Below are 27,469 nucleotides of genomic sequence, written 5' to 3'. Positions count from 1 at the left end.
GAAGTAGTCCTTCGCACTATCGAATTGGCTATTGACTCACCCAACAAGTTCATGTGACAGGGAGCAAGCTGGACCAGTGGCAGAGGGTGGGACTTCAGTTCCCGAGGTCCTGGATGAATTCAAATCCTGCCAATCGTAATTGCTAATGGTGCGACCAGGTTCAGCCTAAAGTAATTTGTAGGGTGCTAAAATGTGAAGATGGGACGCAAAATACTACAAGTTTCAAGTGGTTGTCAATGACTTGTACCTTACATAATATTCTTGGTCGACAGGTGGAGACTATGACCAAGCAGGAGATAGAGTTTGACACTCCGTTCAGAGACTTGGGTTTCCCCGGGGCTCCGTTCCGCTCCACTGTACTGCTACAACCTACCAGCGGCTGTCTTGTCAACCTCACTGAGTGGGTAAGTAGGTCGTAGACAAACTTATTGGTCACAAAACATTTCTTTTCGTCGCAGCATAGTTGGGGAAATAAGTGATTAGTCAATGACTTAAATAATAAGAACATAACCACTTTTCTGAATAAACTTATTTAAATTGCCAGTGAGTCATTAATATAACAAAAAGATTAATTTTTTTTTTATTTATTTACTAAGGCATACAATATCTTTAATTCTAGTTTGTTCGTATATTGTAAAGTTTTCCTTCCATAAAAATGTGGAGCATTTCAAAAGGTCACAATTGATATTTGAGAAATTTAAAATCATTTCTATTAATTTCTCATAGTGTAACCTGTGTAACTATGAAAATGTTGGTCCCCTATTAAGTTATTAAAATTGCATTTAACAAAACTTCAAAGTATATATAAATGGTGGATTCAAAATATTAGGTCTCAAAAATACCTTAACAACTTAATGAACATGTTATAATAGGAACTTCTTCTTTCGTCTTTAAAAGGTCTTTGTTTTTCAGCCTCCATTTGTCATTACACTCGAAGACATAGAGTTGGTCCACTTTGAACGTGTCCAGTTTCATTTGAAGAACTTTGACATGATATTTGTGTTCAAAGACTACCACAGAAAAGTTGCCATGGTCAACGCTATTCCCATGAACATGCTCGATCACGTCAAGGAGTGGCTCAAGTAAGTTCATCACATTTTAAGTTACACTTAATCATTTGCCTAAAACTCAACAACAAATCATATGAAGAAATAAATTGTACTCCCTCCATTATTAGCATATAATGATTGAGATTGACACCTAAATAAATGGAGTCAATATTGTTTTAACTATTACTAATAATGGACGGAATTGTACTTTTAGACGAGGATTGGATCTTTGTTTCCTATGTGATTTTCAGGAATAAACATGAAACTATAGTTTGTTTTAAAAATATTCATTCATAATTCTTACAAATGGCAAAAATGGCAAACCAGTTCAATTTTTAATCTTCATTACACTTTTCTATCTCGTCGTAATTGTAATCCATAAACATGGCACTATTTTTATCTATTATCTCCAGCAAATCGCAGAGAAGTCGTCATTGACAACCGCCATAGTGGCAAAATATGATAACAAAGAGAAAATATAATCTTCCTCTATGACTGTAACAAAATATAAACATCTGCGATCGCAGCAAAGTCAAGATCATCTTCCGCGATCTCAGAGACACTATTATGGTCAACTCGTCATAGCAGTGAAATCGTAAACGTTAACAGAGAAATCACTGATAATATGGAATTAATCTCGGTATTGGCAAGACTATCTTGTCCTGTGAAAATTCTTAACTAAACTTAATCCTACCTCAAGATCGGGAATATATTTATCTGAAATTTAGGACCCGTCCATCCCTACTTAAATAAGTCCTGACCAATGAAACAGCTGATTTTAGTCAGTAACAAAGCTACACAGATCATCTCACTCCATTCTATACTCATCCTTCACTTATATTTGGGTTAAAATATCCACATAGTCCCCATCTCGATTAATAATGATCCTATATTTTAACTTAAGTCATAGATAGACCGCAGCTTACACAGTACTGGTGGTGTGTTACAGTTCTTGTGACATCCGCTACTCTGAAGGTATACAGTCGCTCAACTGGACAAAGATCATGAAGACCATCACTGATGACCCTGAAGGCTTCTTTGAGAGCGGAGGATGGACTTTCCTCGACCCGGAGAGTGACGCGGAGCAAGTGGAAGAAGAGGAGTCGGAAGAGGATGAGGTTTATGAGGTACAACAAACACAACACTATGAAAATAAGACATATCTGATAGGAAGTGGAGATTTTTTTCATTTTTTGTGTTCTTTGCGAACCTGTTATTTGACAAGTAAATATAGGTTAGATTACCTTTTGCTGCCTTATGGTCCATGTTTTGTCCTGACAGGATTCACCCTATATGCACATTTTGGCTCTTTGGCCGTCATCAGATCATCGGCAAGATAAGTTCTTTGACGATGATCTGATGATGGCTGGAAAGCTGAAATGTGTGCATAATCCAAAGTAGTTTTTTTTTTTTTTTTTTTTCGTAAGCTGGTGTCAAGAAATATTAATATTTTGTAGAAGTGTGCAAGCGGTTCAATTTTCAAGGGGTTTCAAAAATATTAACCTATCTGGTAACATAGGCATTCACATCTCTATTATTAATATTTAATTATGAACTCTCTGAATACCATTTTGTAATATTGAATAGGCCTACTTTGAATTTATTTATTGTTTCCAAGTGTCTTGCAATGTGTATTTTTACTCGTTAACAAATTTTTAGAATTCAAGAAATATGATTAAGAAACTAGGCCTATTTTGTTTGGATGAAATATAAACATTATTAATTCAGATTAGTGTGATAGCAACTGATTTACCTTATAATGTCATTAAATAAGAAATTTGTATGTTTTAATATTATTATATGTGCTCATGAGAATACTGTATCATATAAATATAGTGTGTGAAACACTACCTTAATCTAACAGTGTTTTACTACTTTTTTATTAACACAATCCTAGTACATGTTTGTGTTGGGACATGAAACAGTAATGTTGATTTTTTTACAGCCGACTGATATCGAGTCTGAATACGAATCAGACGATGACTCTGAGTATTCCGAGGCTTCAGAAGACAGCGGAGACACCGAGGGTGAGTTTGACCCGTTAGATAAGTATTTTGTTGTTTATAGGATATAAAAAACTACAAACTATTAAGCACCAATATGTACCACCAATATGCACCATCTACGGTTTGTGGTAACGCCGTGTGGCCACAACTTTGACTGGTGAAAGAAAGAATTTTAATCTTTCTCCTGTCATTCAAAAATACACCGGAAATCCCCTTTTGAACACATCCCTCGAATAACATGAACAGGAAACGGGCATTGTCCGCCACGACGTGAGTAGTTGGCCCGGCTTGGTCGACAGAATGGAAGGAGTAGAAGACAAAAAGACGCATCTCATTCTGTGATAGAGATACAGTTCATAAAACAACTGTCAATTATTTTAAAAAACAGGTTTTTTGCCTACAGTTGTCAATTTTAAAATGACAATAATAAAAACAACTTGTCAAACTACTGTTGTTTCTTTGTACATTCACACCTTTGATCATCCATAAATATAAGTTATACAAAGCGTTATTTATTTTGGTTATTCGGGGTTTTTCTGTAGTTAGCTAATAACGCCAGGATTTATAAATTTTTAAGAACTATTTTATTTTAGGGAGGAATCTCCTATGGGTGTATGGGGTAGTTAGATGGTGATTCAGAACAAGTTAGACGATTACAAATGCCACTGTAGTAATATGCAAGTGTTGTCTGTCAGAGTTGGGGAGTTCAGATGAGTCGGGCAAGGACTGGTCAGACCTGGAGAGAGAGGCAGCCGAGGAGGACAGAGAGAAAGTGGACAACTTTGAGGACGAGTACACTAGCAACAAGGGCAAGAAACGTCACCACGGCAGCGGCGGACACCATCGCAGTCCTGATAAGAAACACAGGTCGGACAAAGACAGGTGAGTCACAAACATTCCTCGGTTGAAATAACTATCGTTAACTGTCCTTCATTTTATGTATTGTTTACAGTTTTTAGTGTTTCGTTCACAGAGTGGACTCCGTTCTGGCAAGTCTGTTTATTGTATCCTTAACCAATGTTTAGTTTAGAAATATAGTTTTATATTTATTAGGGGTGTGCGAAGAAGGTGTGTGATCTACGAGGCGAAGAATCGACTGCGATTTGTAGCGCCCCAGCAGTAAGTAAGTAAGTAGGGGTGTGCGAAGCAGCAAAAAATTTTCGATTCGAAGCAACGATTCGATTCAAAAGATTTTCGATTCGATGCAACTCGATTCGAAGCAATACGGTATTTTTCTATTCATAATTGTCAATTGAGTGGATTAACAATAATTAAAATTTATCACATTTGTGTAATACAAATTTTTGTTGATGTGGTATTAGGCCTATTCATACTTACATATGAATTTTAGGTGAAAAAATATTTATTTTCAATCATATGTATTAGAATAACTGCTGGAAATACCAGTGAGCTGCTTTACTTGCCTATTTCATAATTTTTACTTGGAATTGGCTCAACTGCAAGAAAGAAGAAAATATTTTTTTTATCAAGACATTCATTCTCATTTTAATAACTGTTTAAATAACTAAATAGGTACCGGTAGCTAAATTACAACAAATTTGAATGGAACTTAATATAAAAAGACCATTAAGAAATAAATTTACATATCACAAGTTTAGGGCCTGTGGACCGGCTTCAGGACTGCAAGCAAGAAGAAAATAAAAATAATATGTTTCCACCATGCAACATGTATCATTCATTCCCTGCCTCCTAACCTCCTTAGTATAATAACCTCACACTTACATTATTTGTTACATCATCATAAATAAAGAATTATTATTGGCATCAGTAGGCCTACAGCTTTACATAGGCATTATTTTTATAGGGCCTAAAATAGTAATAGGCTAGAAGCAACATGTCAAGTGGAGAACTCATTGAAGAAAAGATATTGTGTAAACTAATTTCCTATAAAACTCAAAAACAGTAAATAACATACAAACATTGTTTATGGTATAATTAATAAGGACTAAAAAATGCATATCATGTCATACAGTAGTACTGTATAGACCTACCGGTACTGCAAGAGATTAAAATCCTAAAACAACTGATTTTGATAGCTAATGAATGAAAAGAATTAAAAATCCATAAAATGAAGCTAAACAATATCACAACTAATTAGGTACCCGAAAAGTAACTCTTAAATAATATATAGAAGATTAAAATAATATTAAATCAAGAGACAAGAAAGTTAAATGCTATCTTCTAGTGCCCTTGGCAACACAGGTCAATGTTTTTAAACTACCCTCAATCTTTTTGGAACAGCAGGGCCTTTTTCTCTTAAGGAAGGGTAGTAGTATGTCAACAAAAACAAGAATCAGTCTCACCAGCCAGGCCCGGGCAACGATGTGTGAATCCAAGGTCATAGACCCTCCCCCTCCCCTCTTACACCACCCGGTTGCTACCCAGTTGCTTCAATTGCTGACAAAATGCAAGTGATGAAACAAGGAAGTAGAGACAAAGAAATATATTTCTTTATTCAAAAACACAAAACTGTTAGAGATTATTTTCAAAGAAATTAATTCAATGTAATTTGTGAGTTGTAAATATTGTATTGGATCTTAGAAATATATTTTTTTAACCCTATTTAACCAAGATACAGATCTGTTCACTATATCAGATATTTCTTTTGTTTATAATTTATTATGTAAAATACTAAAATATATTTTTAATTAGGTATTGAATGAACAATAAATAATTATACTAGTATGTCTGGATAAATAAATAGTCTTTCTATTCTTTTGACTTTGTTTTCTTTGCACTTAGTGTTGCGTCACGGCTTTTGTCTTGTTACTCTTATCAGTAGACGACTAGACCTGGCTCTGGCTAGTGGCAGTGCGGCAATTGCTCTGTTGTGTCTTTATTCTTAAAGGTCGTGAGCCAACTTAATTTTTAATTCTCATTTGAACATTTTAATTCCTCTGTAATAGATATAATAATATAAGAGTGTTTCTTTGGAAATAAATTATTCTTTTTTTTTCTTTTGCCCCAACAAAAATTCGGGGACGGGGACCGACAGACACCTAACAAAAATACCAAATGTATCAGTCTATAACATTGATCTTACTAGTTAAGTATTAAGTAACAATTTTTCAGACTTATTTTTTAAATGATTTTGGAGTAACCTACCTTGTTTTGGCTAGGTTCACAGTAGTAAAATATTTCACACACTGCTTACATCAAGACAAAAAACAAAACCTCTAATCATTTGCAATGTCAAAACAAAAAAATATAAAACAATTAAAGCTATATTTAATGCAAAGAATGTATTAAATAAGAACGCCTTCGTAAAGGAAACGCAACAGCAACGCGCTCCTGTATTGCGGGTATTGCATTGACTTTCTGCAGGCGTTTTTCGTATATGGATACTGACTCCCTCGTGAATCGAATAGTTTTTTGACCACCACTGAATCGAATCGCAATTCGATGCATCGAATCGAATCGAATCGAAATTTCGATGCATTTTCGATGCATCGCACACCCCTAATATTTATGCTCTTCATTCTCAGACTAAATATTTAAGTCCTAAATCAATTTTACAAATTTACCATTGACAATGTTGTGACTGTAAGAATGTGTGTTGTATTTATGTTAAATTCATATTGATGGGTTTCAGTTTGCAGTATCAATAGTAAAAAGCGAGAACTAATCAAGATCCCACTTGGGTGTAAGTGTAACATTTAATAATATTGAAAGGGAGGTAAATTTATTATTAAGGGCTATCCTAGACCCTTTAAATAAGGTTGAGTCTATATTATTTAACCATTGAAATAAACTAATGGAATATAAACATTCTTTCAGACATTCATCTTCATCTTCTAAACACAAAAGTAGTTCTTCAAGTCACAAAGACTCGCATAAAGACAAGAGCAAATCATCTCATCACAGCAGGTTCGTATGATTTTCAATTCAAATGTATCTTTGTCCTGTTTTGACAAGTTTTCCACGTTCCTAATTGTTGTAGGCTTATTGTCGCAAGACATTTGATCATATATAAACTCACTTGCATAATTTTTACAACAGAGTAGGTTAGAAATGTTACTGAGATTAATTATACAGTTTTTTTTTTTTTAACTTACCGGCAAACTCAGTATGTTTGGTTTAAATTGGAATTATAGCTTTCATAATAATAGGAGATGGACGAAACAATTTAAAAATGTTGATTAGGACAGTCTTAAATTCACTAAAAAATCAATCCCAATTCCAAAAGAATAGTGGCATTGTTCTACTTAAACTGCTCTAGTTTCACTCGTAAAACTCAAGTTGTAAGTAAACATGATTGATGGCTTGGGTCTACACTTTTTCTACATTTTTTCTGTAGACAGTAGACAGTGTACCGAGTGTCCATAAACAATGCATTTAAAATTAATGTTTCAACAACACTAGTCGTTATAAAAACATCAAGACCTACCTAGTGTTTAACTCTTTACTTTTTTCTTAAGATTTTTACCACTTTCCACAATTTTACCATTTCGGAGTCAAAATATCATCTTGTTAATGCTGTAAGCATAAATTTACGGAGATGTGAAAATTTGACTTGAGCCTCTTCATGAGGGACGCGAGGCCAGTTTTGACTCAAGTCATTACTGCATGTTGTTTCCAGTAATGTTATAGCATAAGCATTTATAACCAAACGACCTTCATCACCGCACAGTGAGTGTAGAATAGAGTATATTACTCTGCCTAAAATATTAAATTACACTCAATTTAATAAAACACTTAACAATATTTTGTAATTCAACACAACACAAAAAAAAAGTGATTAGCTAAACGTACATTGTTTCTACCAGCTCGTCTAGCAAAGACAGGCACAAGTCTTCATCTTCATCGGCCAAGAGTTCTCCGAGCAAACACAAAAGCTCGAGTTCAAGCTCACATAGCAAGCACAAGAGCTCGAGTCCGCACAAGAGCTCCAGCTCAAGCTCGCGCAACAAGAGCAGCAGCTCAGGTGACAAGAAGAGGTCCAGAGAAGACAGCAGCCCTCACAAGTCCCACAAGAAGTCAAAGTAAGTTACAATCTGACCTCTATAGAATGTGTTGAGATCACTTCACATTCCATACTCAATTTGAGTGTTATAAATTATTGACAGCATTCAAAAGTATTTTTTATCCAGGATATTAAATCATTCATGTCACATTTTTCATAATTTTTAAAATTCTTACAAAGTTTTAAATTAATACAAATTTCTTAAAAAGGATATTACGTTCCGTTTTGTATTTTAAACTTGATTTTAACACTTGCAAATTCATTCTTTTTCCTCTTGCCACTGTAGTTCAGGGCCAATTGCCTGCACTGCGCTATTTAGATGTTTCCAAAATTTGCTTACAGTAGTGTGGTTGATTATTTTTTTCAGGTTCTTATTAGAAACAAACCTGCTTTTTGATAATGATTGATGTAGATCATTTTGGCTTAGTGTCATGACATATTTTTAGCTCCTTACATACTAGTAAGTAACAGGTAAGCGACTGGTGACTAAGGGTAGTTCACTGTGCACAGCCTCGGAGCCTTGCCTCTCAAGAAGTAGTTAGTATGCAGTGAACCTAAAGCTTAATATTTTCCTTTATTTCAACTGGTTCTTTTGTAAGTCAAATAAGATCTTCGATTAATCTAAAGATATTTTTTTGTTTCAGGCATTAATAAACAGACTCATCAACTTGAGAAGTTAAATGAAATGTTCCGAAAGTCTGTGAAGTGCATTGAACTATTTATTTAATGTTTTATCAGTGCTGGTTTGTGTACAGTATGAAGTATAACTCGCTTGAAACAAAGACTTCTAGGTTAACAACGACAAAGAAATAGAAACATTAACTGGTGAACGTTAACAATGTTGAATACTGTGATTGATTGGTTTAGTAAAGAGCTTTTGTTTGTTACTTCAGTCTTGATCGTTAAACATGCTGAAATTGTGTAACTGTGTATGAAGAACTTGAAGCTCCAGTTTTAGAGAGCGTTAGTATCACATTGTTATTATTATAGAATAAGAAAAAAAACTTATTATAATAGTCTTTATGTTAACACTAAACTTGTGAATAGCCAACCAAAATTAAATGAAGCCAACAATTTCATGAATTTGGTTGTTAAATAAATCAAAATTGAAATTTAACGAGTGTATTCTGACTTGGTTTTAATCGTTTTAATTTGATACGGATATTAATATGCAAACATGAATGGGTTAAGAATATTCAGGTAAACCTTTTTAATAGAACATGTTTACGGTTTTACTTTGTTATTTTGTCTCAACACTCAAACTTTACCTAAATGGATACCAAATTTTTAAATCACTAAATTAGTTTGGTTCACAATGGTAAAACAAACAGTTTACATTCGGTAATGTATACTTGTTTATTAGGTTACGTTTGAAATGTTTGACACCGCTAGATTCCAGGAAAGCGTAGCCAGTCTCCAAGGACCAAAAAATATTTTATTAACGTTTGTAACTACAACAATTTTGGAGTAAGACTGGTTTGGTTGTAAACATGTGAAGGAACTGCCAAAATAAACTAAGCCTCCTTCCTTTCTTCACCTGATCTGCAGTATGAATAGTTAAGGAAACATTTTGTACTTTGATTGTGTTAAAATTATCTTAAATACACGTTTAAGAAGTGTATTTTCTTTCCTCATCCCAATGTACAGTTTTCATGTTCCATGTTTTCACTGAATGTAGCACCACAAACATTATCCGGTTATTATTTGTACAATAATAAAAAAATTTTTATAAGAAGTTGGGTTTTCTTTATAAATCTCCCTGATTTGAATTTTGAGTTGAACTGTAACACAACCAAGCTGGAACAAGATGCAGCTCAAAATGATAATACTGTATGCGTGTTTGATTTGAACCTTTGTTTCAATTTGTTATTTCAGGTGAAATTTCAAATTACCTACTATTTAGATGGTATTTGTAAGAAAATGTCTGTGTCCTTGTTAATGTGGAAACTTGATTGTGTGAGGGATGAGTATTTGAGGATGTCTTATTTTTCTTTTGTCCAATCACATATTTGTTATGGAATAGTTTTGTGGGGTCACTCTAGTGCTTTACGTGACATTCTCATCATTCAAAAGAAAATCTTTAAAACTATGTGTAGAGTGGATGAAGTGGGACACTGTAAACCATTGTTTATCAGACTGGAGACTGAATATCATGACAGTAATAAACCTTAACATCTACCAAGTACTTATCCACACAAAACTACATCTTTCAGATTTCACTACCAGAGACCACTTTCATGCACATGACACTAGAGGCAAGGCTAAGCTGGATGTAGGCCCTACCCCAACACAGGTTGGCCAAAACAGGTAAATCATTTAAAGCCAACTGTGTTAGATTTTTTAATAGGCTCCATCAAACTGCAAAACTCATCTCATTTGATTTACGGTAATCAATTTAAAACTAACACTAAAAAAATGGCTAGTTGAAAACCCTTTTTATTCGTTTGATGAATTTGAAATGTCAGAGTTTAATGTTAAGTTTTAACCTATTGTACATTGTTTTTAGTTAGGCTAATTTTGATTTAATGTTTTAGCATTTAGTAACATTATTGACTGTTCCTATTTCTGTATTATTATAGATCAATGGAATTAATACTCTTGACTCTTTGTGGTTATGTTTTTAGGAAAAAGCATTTAGCTTGGATTAGAAAGAGGCGAAATATTAAGTATATTATGTGTGTGATTTTATGTGTTCTTTGACTCGTTATTAACTTATTTCGTCCAAAAAGTGTTAGGCTTGCCACAGGGGCAAAGTCTACTGTGCGAGAAAAAAAATCATAAAAATAAAATTGTTCATCTCGAAAGTGCTAAGGAACGATAGCCTCGATCGTATGAGGGATCGAAAGAAACCATCGCTTTCGAAACTACAACCAAGTCGACCAAAATGCTAATTTAAACTCACATGATCGAAAGTTGCGCCGGCACGATATATCGTCACTTAGCGCTCTTCGGATGAAATACGGACAACGATATATCGTTCCATAGCACTTTTTGGGAAAAAGACGCTCAACGATATATCGTTGCATAGCACTGAAAGGGTTGATGACTGTGGGTATGAAATCATTAGTATATAAATTTCCTTATACAGTAATTCTAAAGTCGTTATTATTTAAAAATTTAAAATGTTAACTTTTTTATTTTTATACATTAATGTTTTTATAGCTATCTCAACTACCTACTATTTAATATACAATCATCAAAATCGTCTTCACAACCTAAAAGGGATCACGGGGGATCTCCACATTTTGACGTAACCTCAGAAAACTTTCACAATTTCTCTGTACCTCAGTATCGTTCCTACCTAACGTAGACGTTCTATATTTTGCCATAACCGCCGAAGATGTTCATGATTTTGTCGTGACCGCAGAAGATTTTCTAAGTTTTAAGTGAACACAGGAGTGATGCCCTCAACATCGCCCAAGTCTGCAGAAGATATTTTTTAAATATTATGGTGACCGCGGAAGACGTTCTTAATTTTTCCGTGATATATTAATATCCTTGTACAATATGGTATAAATTAAATCATCGTAATAGGTATTATAATTTAAAAAATTTTAAATAAGTACTCTCCAAGCAACCCAATTTTGGCTCAAGCCGCAAGGTCCAAAACGTTTGACCCTCTTACGATGCTAGCATCGAATGCTAGCTTACGAATGCTAACATTTCTCCAATCCCAAGGTTATATACTAATATTAATTTTAATTAATTTAATTTATAATTATTCCTACATCAGTAAAACAAACCAATACCTAAGCATAAGTTACCAAACACTTAGGCTATCGTCTTTTCGTAGTGTCTTGTGTTTTTTTACGATTTTTGTTTAAGGAAGAAATTTAAATTTCAATGTTATTAATTTTGCGTAGGCTATTTTAAGTAAATTATTGTAGTGTGCTTGTTATATTTTGATCAAACTTATAAAATGTATTGAAAATATTTACATTTCACTGAAAAACGCACTTTATTACTCACTCTGTGGCAGCAAACCTAGGTACTCGTTAAACCTAATTAATTAAATAGATTTGTGAAAATCAAATCTGGCAAATGGAAATTCTCTTAGTCTGCAGGTTTGCTGCGGCGGCGGTATTAAGTGGTATTACTACTGTTTGAGAACTAAGGAATAATTTGACCAAGGGGCTGATCCATGCAACATGTCTTAAACTAACGAATCGCAAGCACTTTCCCCTGTCAATAAATATCTAAACTTGTAAATTGAAGTGATGCATATCCACCAACACAGTCAATTTTGAAGCTATCTGTGGACAAAATTATATACCAAAAACCTGAAGAACTGTTAGGCATTTGAGACCGTTCAGGATGTGGTACCCATGCTATAAAACAGGAATATTAGAATGTTGAGTTATAATTTTCTGAAATTCAAAACCCGCTTACAGTATATAGGTAGTTACATTATAATTAGTATTAGAATGATTGTTTCTTTGTAAGAGAATTTTTAGCTGACAGCGATATTTTTGGTAATTTTATATAATTAGGAGGTCTTAGAATTTGAAAAGAACATGTCAAGTCATCAGCTACTGTCATGATGGCTGCGGCGTTTTCAAACTCGCCACAGTAGTTGGGGGCGGAGAAGATGGTGACTAGTTGTTTATTTGCAAAAAACTCATAGCCATCCTGAGCGACTTGGTGGGCTCGGGCGATCAAGTCTAGGTCAAACTTAATAAGAAATCTGGAGACGATTTCTTTCCCGAACGTAAATGAAACTCCTCGGTCACGCGAGACGCCCCAGCCTACTACATTATCTGAGGGGTCGGACCAAAGGAGATCGCAGAGAAGACCTTGCACTGGTACCTCCGTGGGTCGTCCTATCTGCCTGATCGTTTCCATGCTCTTGAGGTCCGGGCTGAGCCCGCCGTGGCAGCAGAATATCTTTTCGTCTATGATCGCAGCTACTGGCATACAGTTGAAGCATTCGCAAAACAGCTTCCACAACTTGAGGTTGTATTTTCGTTTACACTCGTCGAAGAACCCGTAAACCCTATTGATGCTCGCACACTCGTGGTTTCCTCTCAGAAGGAAGAAGTTTTCTGGATATTTGATCTTGTAGCACATGAGGAGGCAGATTGTCTCAATGGATTGTTGCCCTCTGTCCACGTAGTCGCCAAGGAAAAGGTAGTTGACACTGGGAGGAAATCCTCCGACAGCGAAGATACGAAGAAGGTCGTCATACTGACCGTGGATATCGCCACATACCTTTAAAGGCGCGTCAAGTTCCAGCAGCATTGGTTGGGATATGAAAATTTTCCGTGATTTAGCAATGATATGACGAACCTCATAGTCCGCTATTATTACGGTTCTACCAGATCGCAACTGACGGGCTCCTAACATCCGTTCCACAATTGAATTTATGTCCACTTTGTTGTCCATAACAACAGATTTATCAAGATGGAGCCAATATGTGTTATTTTGGTGACACTTATTTATATTTACCACATGTATTTTTGTAACATAAGCTATAAGCTTTTTCATTTGAAAATTAGCTAAAAACAGCCTAAACTTGGTTTGTATAATCCTTGTTCTTGAATATCTAAGAGTAGGCTATTAATGTACTGAAATAATTTTTTGTTAGAGTGACAGCCTATTGTTTTTGCAGAATGGCCGAAAATAATTGGGGTACACTTCCATATCTGTTGGCACAAACAACCGAATGAAAATATTGATCGATATATCGTTTGGTTAGTTAGGTAAGGTTAACCTAACCTAACTAACCAAACGAATATATCGAAACCGATATATCGAATTAAGCAACCGAATAATCGATATTACTCATTCGGTTGCTTGTGCCAACAGATATGGAAGTGTACCCAATATTTGAATCAATAATCTTTCTTAAAGGATGGTCGATATAGCATCACCTTTAAGAAAGATTATTAATCATCCTTTAAAGAAAGATTATTGATTCAATTATTTTCGGCCATTCTGCCAAAACAATAGTCTGTCACTCTAACAAAAATTTATGTTTTACTGGATTTAGAATTATAATACCAAAGTATTATAAACTTGTATTGTATAATTCCTTATAAAATGGCGAACTAATTAAATTAAAAGTCATACTGTCAAATTACCCCGGAGTAGAGTAACAGGTAACAGTAGGGTGGTAGCACGGCCACCGGAGTTAAAGGCGGCCGTGGTGGTAGAGTTCGGAGGAGTCCCAGATTGCTGATATCCTATAACCAGGAATCGCTAGGGGCTCAAAAGCGCATCCTAAAAATCCGCAACGATGACATCATAGTTTAGTTCAAAATTCCTCCGTTAACAGCGTTGTAGTAGAGCTGTCAGATCTCTTGAGGGAACACCTTTACCGCAACGATACGGAAATTCAGTCATCGGCCTCGGTGGTGTAGTGGATAGCGTACCGAGCTGATAAACCGAAGATACTGGGTTCGAATCCCGCTGGCAGCACTAACTTTTTGTCAACAATTTTTTTTCATATCAGCAAGTTTGGTTGGTTTGGTTAGGTTATGACAGTTTAATTTTTTATGACAGTTTAATTTTATAATAAAAAAATTATAAAATTGAATTTTAGGCATTTATAATTTTATTTTATGACCAAAACTATTTTTTAGATTAGTAAACCTTCATTCGATTTTTTCATTATCAGCACGTTTGGTAAGTTTGGTTAGGTTATGACAGTTTAATTTAATAATTGAAACATTTTAAAATTAATTGTATAATATTTCTTAATTTTATAATTAACTAGGCCTAATAGTGAAGTAAAAATTACGCGCTGTGCTCTCTACTACAACGCTGTTAACGGAGGAATTTTGAACTAAACTATGATGTTATCGTTGCGGATTTTTAGAATGCGCTTTTGAGCCCCTAGCGATTCCTGCGGTTTTTGTTGATGCTTTAAGATATCGATGTTATGGGACATCGGCCGTAAATTTTCGACGTTGTATTTTGTGACATGTTGACCGGTATAATCCCAGTTAGATCATGTTAGATTGTCCAACTACTGTTAGATTTATGATTAAATTGAAATCCACATGTATTATTTATTAAAGAGGAGGCTACGGCTTCAGGATATATGATAACAATTAGCATAGCAATATGAAATACATTCGAAATTTGCATATAAGTTTTCCCGTAATAAATTTTCTACGCGCCACGAATATTATGTAGAATCACGGCCGTAGAATACGCCTTGGAGAAAAGTTACGATATCATGACGACAGCAGGGCTGGGAAAGTAAGAGCGATCTAAGAAGCTGTGAAGTGTGAACAGGTGTTATGTTTTTTTTATTATTTTGTTTCAACTTAAAGTTTCCTGTTCCTCAACCAGTTGTTGGCTGTTTTTTATGTTATGTTGTGTTATGTTATGATGATTGAGATTGATGTTTTTGTAGCAGTTCAGTTCGTTCGTGCGTGGTCGTGTCGTGTTCGTTATTATAGATTGCTTGCTTTGTTTTGTTGATGTCCAAGTCGATATAAATGCGAAGTGAGTGTTAAGTATTTTAATGTCAACACAAAGGTGCAATAACGAACTTTTCAAACAGACCGTCTCTAAAATATTAGGCTAATGTCAGATCGTCAATAATTAATTATTGCCCTTTCCTCAGGAGCAATTTTCATCAGCGTGAAACTGGCAATAGGACAGCAATAACCCATTCCACTTCTCCTACCGCCCCTCCGACGAATATACGTCACAGTAAAACGTCACAACAATGATGGCGTCACAGTAGGATTCGTCACAAAGCAGCTGACATAACCTCCAAAATATCAAGTGGCGGGAATTTTTTTTTTGCGAAACACGGCCAAGATGGCGTTTGGCGGTACACGCACAGCGTTGATTATGAAGGTTAAGTAATATATATGTATAAAACTGTACAATACGTTGAATGTTAAACTAGTATTTCATTATTTGGAGAATAAAGAACAATATTAAACACGTTTGAGGTTATTTAAAGTAGTAACCACCTTCAATTTTTTCCAAATGATAAAATTATTAGCTGACTACCATAAAAACCTATTGCTGGCGGTTCCCCTTAAGTTTTTCTCTCGTTTTTCTTTTGATATATGTTAAACACATGGTTATGAACAAAAAATGACGTATTCAAGGTTAGCCCACTCTTTACTAGTGTAGCTATGTAGCCTGGAATGCACTTCATGTGACCTTGATTGCACGACGACGCTATTACTAAAATTCATGTTTTATATATCTATTTACATTATGTAGAGCATATTGCACAACACCAAGCACTTTTTAGCTAATTAAGTAGTTACCGCATCGATTTGAATCCAAATCTAAAATTACTATTTGACTACCATAAAAACCTATTGCTGGCAATTCCCCTTAAATTTTTCTTCAGTTTTTCTTTTGATACGCGTTAAACACATGGTTATGAACAAAAAATTACCTCTTCTAGGTTAGCCCACTCTTTAATAGTGTAGCTATGTATCCTGGAATGCACTTCGTGTGACCTCGGTTGCACGCCGATGCTATTACAAAAATGTATGTTCTAAATGTCTATTTACATTATTTATCTGGTATTGAACAATACTGGGCACTTTTAAGCTTATTAATGTAGAAATCACCTTGATATTAATACAAACTAATAAACTACCTAAAATTACTAACTAAATATAGTAAAAAACCTATTGCTGGCATCTCCTCTTAAATTTTTTTCTCGTTTTTCTTTTGATATGTGTTAAACACATTGTTATGAACATAAAATGACGTAGTATAGGTTAGCCCACTTTTTAGTAGTGTAGCTATGCAGCCTGGAATGGACCTCATAATAGAATAATAAATTACCATAAATTTCTATTGCTGGCCTATCCCTTTGGTACGATTTTCTTTATTCTTTCAAAATATGTTTATTACATCATTACGAACTAGAAAACACGTCGCCTAGGTTAGCCCACTCCTTTATAGTTGAGATAGGTAACTTTGAATTAAACTGGTGTGACCTCGGTTCCATAAGAATCTAATTTACTAAAAATCAACTTTTTCGTTTATACATGTTAGTTACACCTTAATAAACAATCCCTAACACCATTTCGATAAAAAATATTATTATTTATCAATTTAATGCATTATTTAAATTCTGCCTCAATAGAACAATAAATTACCATAAATTTCTATTGCTGGCCTATCCCTTTGGCACGATTTTCTTTATTCTTTCAAAATATGTTTATTACATCATTACGAACTAGAAAACACGTCGCTTATGTTAGCCCACTCCTTTATAGTTGAGATAGGCCATTTTGATTGTAGCTGGTGTGACCTCGGTTCCATAAGAACCTAATGTACTGAAAACCAACTTTTTCGTTTATACATGATAGTTACACCTAAATAAACAATCCCTAACACCATTTCAATAAAAAATATTATTATTTATCAATTTAATGCATTATTTAAAATCTGCCTCAATAGAACAATAAATTACCATAAATTTCTATTGCTGGCCTATCCCTTTGGCACGATTTTCTTTATTCTTTCAAAATATGTTTATTACATCATTACGAACTAGAAAACACGTCGCCTAGGTTAGCCCACTCCTTTATAGTTGAGATAGGCCATTTTGATTGTAGCTGGTGTGACCTCGGTTCCATAAGAACCTAATTTACTAAAACTCAACTTTTTCCGTTTATACATGTTAGTTACACCTTAATGAACAATACCTAACACCATTTCGATAAAAAATATTATTATTTATCAATTTAATGCATTATTTAAAATCTGCCTCAATAGAACAATAAATTACCATAAATTTCTATTGCTGGCCTATCCCTTTGGCACGATTTTCTTTATTCTTTCAAAATATGTTTATTACATCATTACGAACTAGAAAACACGTCGCCTAGGTTAGCCCACTCCTTTATAGCTGAGATAGGCCATTTTGATTGTAGCTGGTGTGACCTCGGTTCCATAAGAACCTAATTTACTAAAACTCAACTTTTTCCGTTTATACATGTTAAATACACCTTAATAAACAATCCCTAACACCATTTCGATAAAAAATATTATTATTTATCAATTTAATGCATTATTTAAAATCTGCCTCAATAGAACAATAAATTACCATAAATTTCTATTGCTGGCCTATCCCTTTGGCACGATTTTCTTTATTCTTTCAAAATATGTTTATTACATCATTACGAACTAGAAAACACGTCGCCTAGGTTAGCCCACTCCTTTATAGCTGAGATAGGCCATTTTGATTGTAGCTGGTGTGACCTCGGTTCCATAAGAACCTAATTTACTAAAACTCAACTTTTTCCGTTTATACATGTTAATTACACCTTAATAAACAATCCCTAACACTATTTCGATAAAAAATATTATTATTTATCAATTTAATGCATTATTTAAAATCTGCCTCAATAGAACAATAAATTACCATAAATTTCTATTGCTGGCCTATCCCTTTGGCACGATTTTCTTTATTCTTTCAAAATATGTTTATTACATCATTACGAACTAGAAAACACGTCGCTTATGTTAGCCCACTCCTTTATAGTTGAGATAGGCCATTTTGATTGTAGCTGGTGTGACCTCGGTTCCATAAGAACCTAATGTACTGAAAACCAACTTTTTCGTTTATACATGATAGTTACACCTAAATAAACAATCCCTAACACCATTTCAATAAAAAATATTATTATTTATCAATTTAATGCATTATTTAAAATCTGCCTCAATAGAACAATAAATTACCATAAATTTCTATTGCTGGCCTATCCCTTTGGCACGATTTTCTTTATTCTTTCAAAATATGTTTATTACATCATTACGAACTAGAAAACACGTCGCCTAGGTTAGCCCACTCCTTTATAGCTGAGATAGGCCATTTTGATTGTAGCTGGTGTGACCTCGGTTCCATAAGAACCTAATTTACTAAAACTCAACTTTTTCCGTTTATACATGTTAGTTACACCTAAATGAACAATACCTAACACCCCAATATGAAGTGAATTATGAGTTTATGTTCATAAACGGAAAAGGTTGAGTTTTAGTAAATTAGGTTCTTATGGAACCGAGGTCACACCAGCTACAATCAAAATGGCCTATCTCAGCTATAAAGGAGTGGGCTAACCTAGGCGACGTGTTTTCTAGTTCGTAATGATGTAATAAACATATTTTGAAAGAATAAAGAAAATCGTGCCAAAGGGATAGGCCAGCAATAGAAATTTATGGTAATTTATTGTTCTATTGAGGCAGATTTTAAATAATGCATTAAATTGATAAATAATAATATTTTTTATCGAAATGGTGTTAGGTATTGTTCATTAAGGTGTAACTAACATGTATAAACGGAAAAAGTTGAGTTTTAGTAAATTAGGTTCTTATGGAACCGAGGTCACACCAGCTACAATCAAAATGGCCTATCTCAACTATAAAGGAGTGGGCTAACCTAGGCGACGTGTTTTCTAGTTCGTAATGATGTAATAAACATATTTTGAAAGAATAAAGAAAATCGTGCCAAAGGGATAGGCCAGCAATAGAAATTTATGGTAATTTATTGTTCTATTGAGGCAGATTTTAAATAATGCATTAAATTGATAAATAATAATATTTTTTATCGAAATAGTGTTAGGGATTGTTTATTAAGGTGTAATTAACATGTATAAACGGAAAAAGTTGAGTTTTAGTAAATTAGGTTCTTATGGAACCGAGGTCACACCAGCTACAATCAAAATGGCCTATCTCAGCTATAAAGGAGTGGGCTAACCTAGGCGACGTGTTTTCTAGTTCGTAATGATGTAATAAACATATTTTGAAAGAATAAAGAAAATCGTGCCAAAGGGATAGGCCAGCAATAGAAATTTATGGTAATTTATTGTTCTATTGAGGCAGATTTTAAATAATGCATTAAATTGATAAATAATAATATTTTTTATCGAAATGGTGTTAGGGATTGTTTATTAAGGTGTATTTAACATGTAAAAACGGAAAAAGTTGAGTTTTAGTAAATTAGGTTCTTATGGAACCGAGGTCACACCAGCTACAATCAAAATGGCCTATCTCAGCTATAAAGGAGTGGGCTAACCTAGGCGACGTGTTTTCTAGTTCGTAATGATGTAATAAACATATTTTGAAAGAATAAAGAAAATCGTGCCAAAGGGATAGGCCAGCAATAGAAATTTATGGTAATTTATTGTTCTATTGAGGCAGATTTTAAATAATGCATTAAATTGATAAATAATAATATTTTTTATCGAAATGGTGTTAGGTATTGTTCATTAAGGTGTAACTAACATGTATAAACGGAAAAAGTTGAGTTTTAGTAAATTAGGTTCTTATGGAACCGAGGTCACACCAGCTACAATCAAAATGGCCTATCTCAACTATAAAGGAGTGGGCTAACCTAGGCGACGTGTTTTCTAGTTCGTAATGATGTAATAAACATATTTTGAAAGAATAAAGAAAATCGTGCCAAAGGGATAGGCCAGCAATAGAAATTTATGGTAATTTATTGTTCTATTGAGGCAGATTTTAAATAATGCATTAAATTGATAAATAATAATATTTTTTATTGAAATGGTGTTAGGGATTGTTTATTTAGGTGTAACTATCATGTATAAACGAAAAAGTTGGTTTTCAGTACATTAGGTTCTTATGGAACCGAGGTCACACCAGCTACAATCAAAATGGCCTATCTCAACTATAAAGGAGTGGGCTAACATAAGCGACGTGTTTTCTAGTTCGTAATGATGTAATAAACATATTTTGAAAGAATAAAGAAAATCGTGCCAAAGGGATAGGCCAGCAATAGAAATTTATGGTAATTTATTGTTCTATTGAGGCAGATTTTAAATAATGCATTAAATTGATAAATAATAATATTTTTTATCGAAATAGTGTTAGGGATTGTTTATTAAGGTGTAATTAACATGTATAAACGGAAAAAGTTGAGTTTTAGTAAATTAGGTTCTTATGGAACCGAGGTCACACCAGCTACAATCAAAATGGCCTATCTCAGCTATAAAGGAGTGGGCTAACCTAGGCGACGTGTTTTCTAGTTCGTAATGATGTAATAAACATATTTTGAAAGAATAAAGAAAATCGTGCCAAAGGGATAGGCCAGCAATAGAAATTTATGGTAATTTATTGTTCTATTGAGGCAGATTTTAAATAATGCATTAAATTGATAAATAATAATATTTTTTATCGAAATGGTGTTAGGGATTGTTTATTAAGGTGTATTTAACATGTATAAACGGAAAAAGTTGAGTTTTAGTAAATTAGGTTCTTATGGAACCGAGGTCACACCAGCTACAATCAAAATGGCCTATCTCAGCTATAAAGGAGTGGGCTAACCTAGGCGACGTGTTTTCTAGTTCGTAATGATGTAATAAACATATTTTGAAAGAATAAAGAAAATCGTGCCAAAGGGATAGGCCAGCAATAGAAATTTATGGTAATTTATTGTTCTATTGAGGCAGATTTTAAATAATGCATTAAATTGATAAATAATAATATTTTTTATCGAAATGGTGTTAGGTATTGTTCATTAAGGTGTAACTAACATGTATAAACGGAAAAAGTTGAGTTTTAGTAAATTAGGTTCTTATGGAACCGAGGTCACACCAGCTACAATCAAAATGGCCTATCTCAACTATAAAGGAGTGGGCTAACCTAGGCGACGTGTTTTCTAGTTCGTAATGATGTAATAAACATATTTTGAAAGAATAAAGAAAATCGTGCCAAAGGGATAGGCCAGCAATAGAAATTTATGGTAATTTATTGTTCTATTGAGGCAGATTTTAAATAATGCATTAAATTGATAAATAATAATATTTTTTATTGAAATGGTGTTAGGGATTGTTTATTTAGGTGTAACTATCATGTATAAACGAAAAAGTTGGTTTTCAGTACATTAGGTTCTTATGGAACCGAGGTCACACCAGCTACAATCAAAATGGCCTATCTCAACTATAAAGGAGTGGGCTAACATAAGCGACGTGTTTTCTAGTTCGTAATGATGTAATAAACATATTTTGAAAGAATAAAGAAAATCGTGCCAAAGGGATAGGCCAGCAATAGAAATTTATGGTAATTTATTGTTCTATTGAGGCAGATTTTAAATAATGCATTAAATTGATAAATAATAATATTTTTTATCGAAATGGTGTTAGGTATTGTTCATTTAGGTGTAACTAACATGTATAAACGGAAAAAGTTGAGTTTTAGTAAATTAGGTTCTTATGGAACCGAGGTCACACCAGCTACAATCAAAATGGTCTATCTCAACTATAAAGGAGTGGGCTAACATAAGCGACGTGTTTTCTAGTTCGTAATGATGTAATAAACATATTTTGAAAGAATAAAGAAAATCGTGCCAAAGGGATAGGCCAGCAATAGAAATTTATGGTAATTTATTGTTCTATTGAGGCAGATTTTAAATAATGCATTAAATTGATAAATAATAATATTTTTTATCGAAATGGTGTTAGGTATTGTTCATTAAGGTGTAACTAACATGTATAAACGGAAAAGGTTGAGTTTTAGTAAATTAGGTTCTTATGGAACCGAGGTCACACCAGCTACAATCAAAATGGCCTATCTCAACTATAAAGGAGTGGGCTAACCTAGGCGACGTGTTTTCTAGTTCGTAATGATGTAATAAACATATTTTGAAAGAATAAAGAAAATCGTGCCAAAGGGATAGGCCAGCAATAGAAATTTATGGTAATTTATTGTTCTATTGAGGCAGATTTTAAATAATGCATTAAATTGATAAATAATAATATTTTTTATCGAAATAGTGTTAGGGATTGTTTATTAAGGTGTAATTAACATGTATAAACGGAAAAAGTTGAGTTTTAGTAAATTAGGTTCTTATGGAACCGAGGTCACACCAGCTACAATAAAAATGGCCTATCTCAGCTATAAAGGAGTGGGCTAACCTAGGCGACGTGTTTTCTAGTTCGTAATGATGTAATAAACATATTTTGAAAGAATAAAGAAAATCGTGCCAAAGGGATAGGCCAGCAATAGAAATTTATGGTAATTTATTGTTCTATTGAGGCAGATTTTAAATAATGCATTAAATTGATAAATAATAATATTTTTTATCGAAATGGTGTTAGGGATTGTTTATTAAGGTGTATTTAACATGTATAAACGGAAAAAGTTGAGTTTTAGTAAATTAGGTTCTTATGGAACCGAGGTCACACCAGCTACAATCAAAATGGCCTATCTCAGCTATAAAGGAGTGGGCTAACCTAGGCGACGTGTTTTCTAGTTCGTAATGATGTAATAAACATATTTTGAAAGAATAAAGAAAATCGTGCCAAAGGGATAGGCCAGCAATAGAAATTTATGGTAATTTATTGTTCTATTGAGGCAGATTTTAAATAATGCATTAAATTGATAAATAATAATATTTTTTATCGAAATGGTGTTAGGTATTGTTCATTAAGGTGTAACTAACATGTATAAACGGAAAAAGTTGAGTTTTAGTAAATTAGGTTCTTATGGAACCGAGGTCACACCAGCTACAATCAAAATGGCCTATCTCAACTATAAAGGAGTGGGCTAACCTAGGCGACGTGTTTTCTAGTTCGTAATGATGTAATAAACATATTTTGAAAGAATAAAGAAAATCGTGCCAAAGGGATAGGCCAGCAATAGAAATTTATGGTAATTTATTGTTCTATTGAGGCAGATTTTAAATAATGCATTAAATTGATAAATAATAATATTTTTTATTGAAATGGTGTTAGGGATTGTTTATTTAGGTGTAACTATCATGTATAAACGAAAAAGTTGGTTTTCAGTACATTAGGTTCTTATGGAACCGAGGTCACACCAGCTACAATCAAAATGGCCTATCTCAACTATAAAGGAGTGGGCTAACATAAGCGACGTGTTTTCTAGTTCGTAATGATGTAATAAACATATTTTGAAAGAATAAAGAAAATCGTGCCAAAGGGATAGGCCAGCAATAGAAATTTATGGTAATTTATTGTTCTATTGAGGCAGAATTTAAATAATGCATTAAATTGATAAATAATAATATTTTTTATCGAAATGGTGTTAGGGATTGTTTATTAAGGTGTAACTAACATGTATAAACGAAAAAGTTGATTTTTAGTAAATTAGATTCTTATGGAACCGAGGTCACACCAGTTTAATTCAAAGTTACCTATCTCAACTATAAAGGAGTGGGCTAACCTAGGCGACGTGTTTTCTAGTTCGTAATGATGTAATAAACATATTTTGAAAGAATAAAGAAAATCGTACCAAAGGGATAGGCCAGCAATAGAAATTTATGGTAATTTATTATTCTATTATGAGGTCCATTCCAGGCTGCATAGCTACACTACTAAAAAGTGGGCTAACCTATACTACGTCATTTTATGTTCATAACAATGTGTTTAACACATATCAAAAGAAAAACGAGAAAAAAATTTAAGAGGAGATGCCAGCAATAGGTTTTTTACTATATTTAGTTAGTAATTTTAGGTAGTTTATTAGTTTGTATTAATATCAAGGTGATTTCTACATTAATAAGCTTAAAAGTGCCCAGTATTGTTCAATACCAGATAAATAATGTAAATAGACATTTAGAACATACATTTTTGTAATAGCATCGGCGTGCAACCGAGGTCACACGAAGTGCATTCCAGGATACATAGCTACACTATTAAAGAGTGGGCTAACCTAGAAGAGGTAATTTTTTGTTCATAACCATGTGTTTAACGCGTATCAAAAGAAAAACTGAAGAAAAATTTAAGGGGAATTGCCAGCAATAGGTTTTTATGGTAGTCAAATAGTAATTTTAGATTTGGATTCAAATCGATGCGGTAACTACTTAATTAGCTAAAAAGTGCTTGGTGTTGTGCAATATGCTCTACATAATGTAAATAGATATATAAAACATGAATTTTAGTAATAGCGTCGTCGTGCAATCAAGGTCACATGAAGTGCATTCCAGGCTACATAGCTACACTAGTAAAGAGTGGGCTAACCTATAACACGTCATTTTATGTTCATAACAATGTGTTTAACACATATCAAAAGAAAAACGAGAGAAAAACTTAAGGGGAGATGCCAGCAATAGGTTTTTATGGTAGTCAGCTAATAATTTTATCATTTGGAAAAAATTGGAGGTGGTTACTACTTAAAATAACCTCAAACGTCTTTAATATTGTTCTTTATTCTCTAAATAATGAAATAGTAGTTTAATTTCATTCAACGTATTGTACAGTTTTATACATATATATTACTTAACCTTCATAATCAACGCTGTGCGTGTACCGCCAAACGCCATCTTGGCCGTGTTTCGCAAAAAAAAATTGCCGCCACTTGATATTTTGGAGGTTATGTCAGCTGCTTTGTGACGAATCCTACTGTGACGCCATCATTGTTGTGACGTTTTACTGTGACGTATATTCGTCGGAGGGGCGGTAGGAGAAGTGGAATGGGTTATTGCTGTTCTATTGCCAGTTTCACGCTGATTTTTCATTGTTCTATTGAGGCAGATTTTAAATAATGCATTAAATTGATAAATAATAATATTTTTTATTGAAATGGTGTTAGGGATTGTTTATTTAGGTGTAACTATCATGTATAAACGAAAAAGTTGGTTTTCAGTACATTAGGTTCTTATGGAACCGAGGTCACACCAGCTACAATCAAAATGGCCTATCTCAACTATAAAGGAGTGGGCTAACATAAGCGACGTGTTTTCTAGTTCGTAATGATGTAATAAACATATTTTGAAAGAATAAAGAAAATCGTGCCAAAGGGATAGGCCAGCAATAGAAATTTATGGTAATTTATTGTTCTATTGAGGCAGAATTTAAATAATGCATTAAATTGATAAATAATAATATTTTTTATCGAAATGGTGTTAGGGATTGTTTATTAAGGTGTAACTAACATGTATAAACGAAAAAGTTGATTTTTAGTAAATTAGATTCTTATGGAACCGAGGTCACACCAGTTTAATTCAAAGTTACCTATCTCAACTATAAAGGAGTGGGCTAACCTAGGCGACGTGTTTTCTAGTTCGTAATGATGTAATAAACATATTTTGAAAGAATAAAGAAAATCGTACCAAAGGGATAGGCCAGCAATAGAAATTTATGGTAATTTATTATTCTATTATGAGGTCCATTCCAGGCTGCATAGCTACACTACTAAAAAGTGGGCTAACCTATACTACGTCATTTTATGTTCATAACAATGTGTTTAACACATATCAAAAGAAAAACGAGAAAAAAATTTAAGAGGAGATGCCAGCAATAGGTTTTTTACTATATTTAGTTAGTAATTTTAGGTAGTTTATTAGTTTGTATTAATATCAAGGTGATTTCTACATTAATAAGCTTAAAAGTGCCCAGTATTGTTCAATACCAGATAAATAATGTAAATAGACATTTAGAACATACATTTTTGTAATAGCATCGGCGTGCAACCGAGGTCACACGAAGTGCATTCCAGGATACATAGCTACACTATTAAAGAGTGGGCTAACCTAGAAGAGGTAATTTTTTGTTCATAACCATGTGTTTAACGCGTATCAAAAGAAAAACTGAAGAAAAATTTAAGGGGAATTGCCAGCAATAGGTTTTTATGGTAGTCAAATAGTAATTTTAGATTTGGATTCAAATCGATGCGGTAACTACTTAATTAGCTAAAAAGTGCTTGGTGTTGTGCAATATGCTCTACATAATGTAAATAGATATATAAAACATGAATTTTAGTAATAGCGTCGTCGTGCAATCAAGGTCACATGAAGTGCATTCCAGGCTACATAGCTACACTAGTAAAGAGTGGGCTAACCTATAACACGTCATTTTATGTTCATAACAATGTGTTTAACACATATCAAAAGAAAAACGAGAGAAAAACTTAAGGGGAGATGCCAGCAATAGGTTTTTATGGTAGTCAGCTAATAATTTTATCATTTGGAAAAAATTGGAGGTGGTTACTACTTAAAATAACCTCAAACGTCTTTAATATTGTTCTTTATTCTCTAAATAATGAAATAGTAGTTTAATTTCATTCAACGTATTGTACAGTTTTATACATATATATTACTTAACCTTCATAATCAACGCTGTGCGTGTACCGCCAAACGCCATCTTGGCCGTGTTTCGCAAAAAAAAATTGCCGCCACTTGATATTTTGGAGGTTATGTCAGCTGCTTTGTGACGAATCCTACTGTGACGCCATCATTGTTGTGACGTTTTACTGTGACGTATATTCGTCGGAGGGGCGGTAGGAGAAGTGGAATGGGTTATTGCTGTTCTATTGCCAGTTTCACGCTGATGCAATTTTCTTGCCTAGCCTACTTTCATCTTGCCAGCCAGTTTCGGTAAATATCATATCTGATCTTGATGGTTTTAACCTGGTTGCTTAAGTCAATAGTCGCTCAGATCAGTTCTTATGCCCTACACTAGGGATGAGCATCGATAGTCGATGTTTTCGAAACATCGATGTTTTTCTAGGGTAGACTT

At 33.7% G+C, this 27,469-nt stretch overlaps 3 protein-coding genes across 11 annotated transcripts in view; 2 read left to right on the top strand and 1 right to left on the bottom strand.

Moving 5' to 3' along the window:
• LOC128991978 (FACT complex subunit spt16) overlaps positions 1 to 9,774 on the top strand; it is a 31,213-nt gene extending 21,439 nt beyond the window's left edge. Inside the window, exons 16-23 of the mRNA XM_054415301.1 lie at positions 273 to 404; positions 913 to 1,082; positions 1,999 to 2,176; positions 2,995 to 3,076; positions 3,751 to 3,937; positions 6,854 to 6,943; positions 7,843 to 8,058; positions 8,684 to 9,774. Coding sequence (XP_054271276.1) covers positions 273 to 404; positions 913 to 1,082; positions 1,999 to 2,176; positions 2,995 to 3,076; positions 3,751 to 3,937; positions 6,854 to 6,943; positions 7,843 to 8,058; positions 8,684 to 8,690 — 1,062 coding nt within the window. The 3' untranslated portion in view covers positions 8,691 to 9,774. The remainder of the gene's footprint in view (positions 1 to 272; positions 405 to 912; positions 1,083 to 1,998; positions 2,177 to 2,994; positions 3,077 to 3,750; positions 3,938 to 6,853; positions 6,944 to 7,842; positions 8,059 to 8,683) is intronic.
• A 2,628-nt stretch (positions 9,775 to 12,402) lies between these two features.
• LOC128991987 (serine/threonine-protein phosphatase alpha-2 isoform-like) lies at positions 12,403 to 13,439 on the bottom strand. The gene has a single exon (XM_054415313.1). The coding sequence runs from the start codon at positions 13,419 to 13,421 to the stop codon at positions 12,459 to 12,461; it is 963 nt and encodes a 320-aa protein (XP_054271288.1). The 5' UTR covers positions 13,422 to 13,439; the 3' UTR covers positions 12,403 to 12,458.
• Positions 13,440 to 14,619: 1,180 nt separating this feature from the next.
• The window catches only part of LOC128991913 (CAP-Gly domain-containing linker protein 1-like), an 83,848-nt gene continuing 70,998 nt past the window's right edge, over positions 14,620 to 27,469 (top strand). For 6 of the 9 annotated variants that reach the window (XM_054415288.1, XM_054415280.1, XM_054415264.1 and 3 more), the window contains exon 1: positions 27,242 to 27,327. The gene's annotated coding sequence lies outside the window, so the exon portion shown is untranslated. Of the gene's footprint in view, positions 14,664 to 15,406; positions 15,492 to 27,241; positions 27,328 to 27,469 lie in introns of those variants that run through there. The other 3 variants (XM_054415198.1, XM_054415220.1, XM_054415212.1) reach the window with 3 other exon arrangements.

This window comes from Macrosteles quadrilineatus, unplaced genomic scaffold (assembly GCF_028750875.1).
Source record: "Macrosteles quadrilineatus isolate MER2022 unplaced genomic scaffold, UCM_ALF_1.0 Scaffold_1__1_contigs__length_201487025, whole genome shotgun sequence".
NCBI lineage: Eukaryota > Metazoa > Arthropoda > Insecta > Hemiptera > Cicadellidae > Macrosteles > Macrosteles quadrilineatus.
This window is presented reverse-complemented; position numbering and strand designations above follow the sequence as displayed.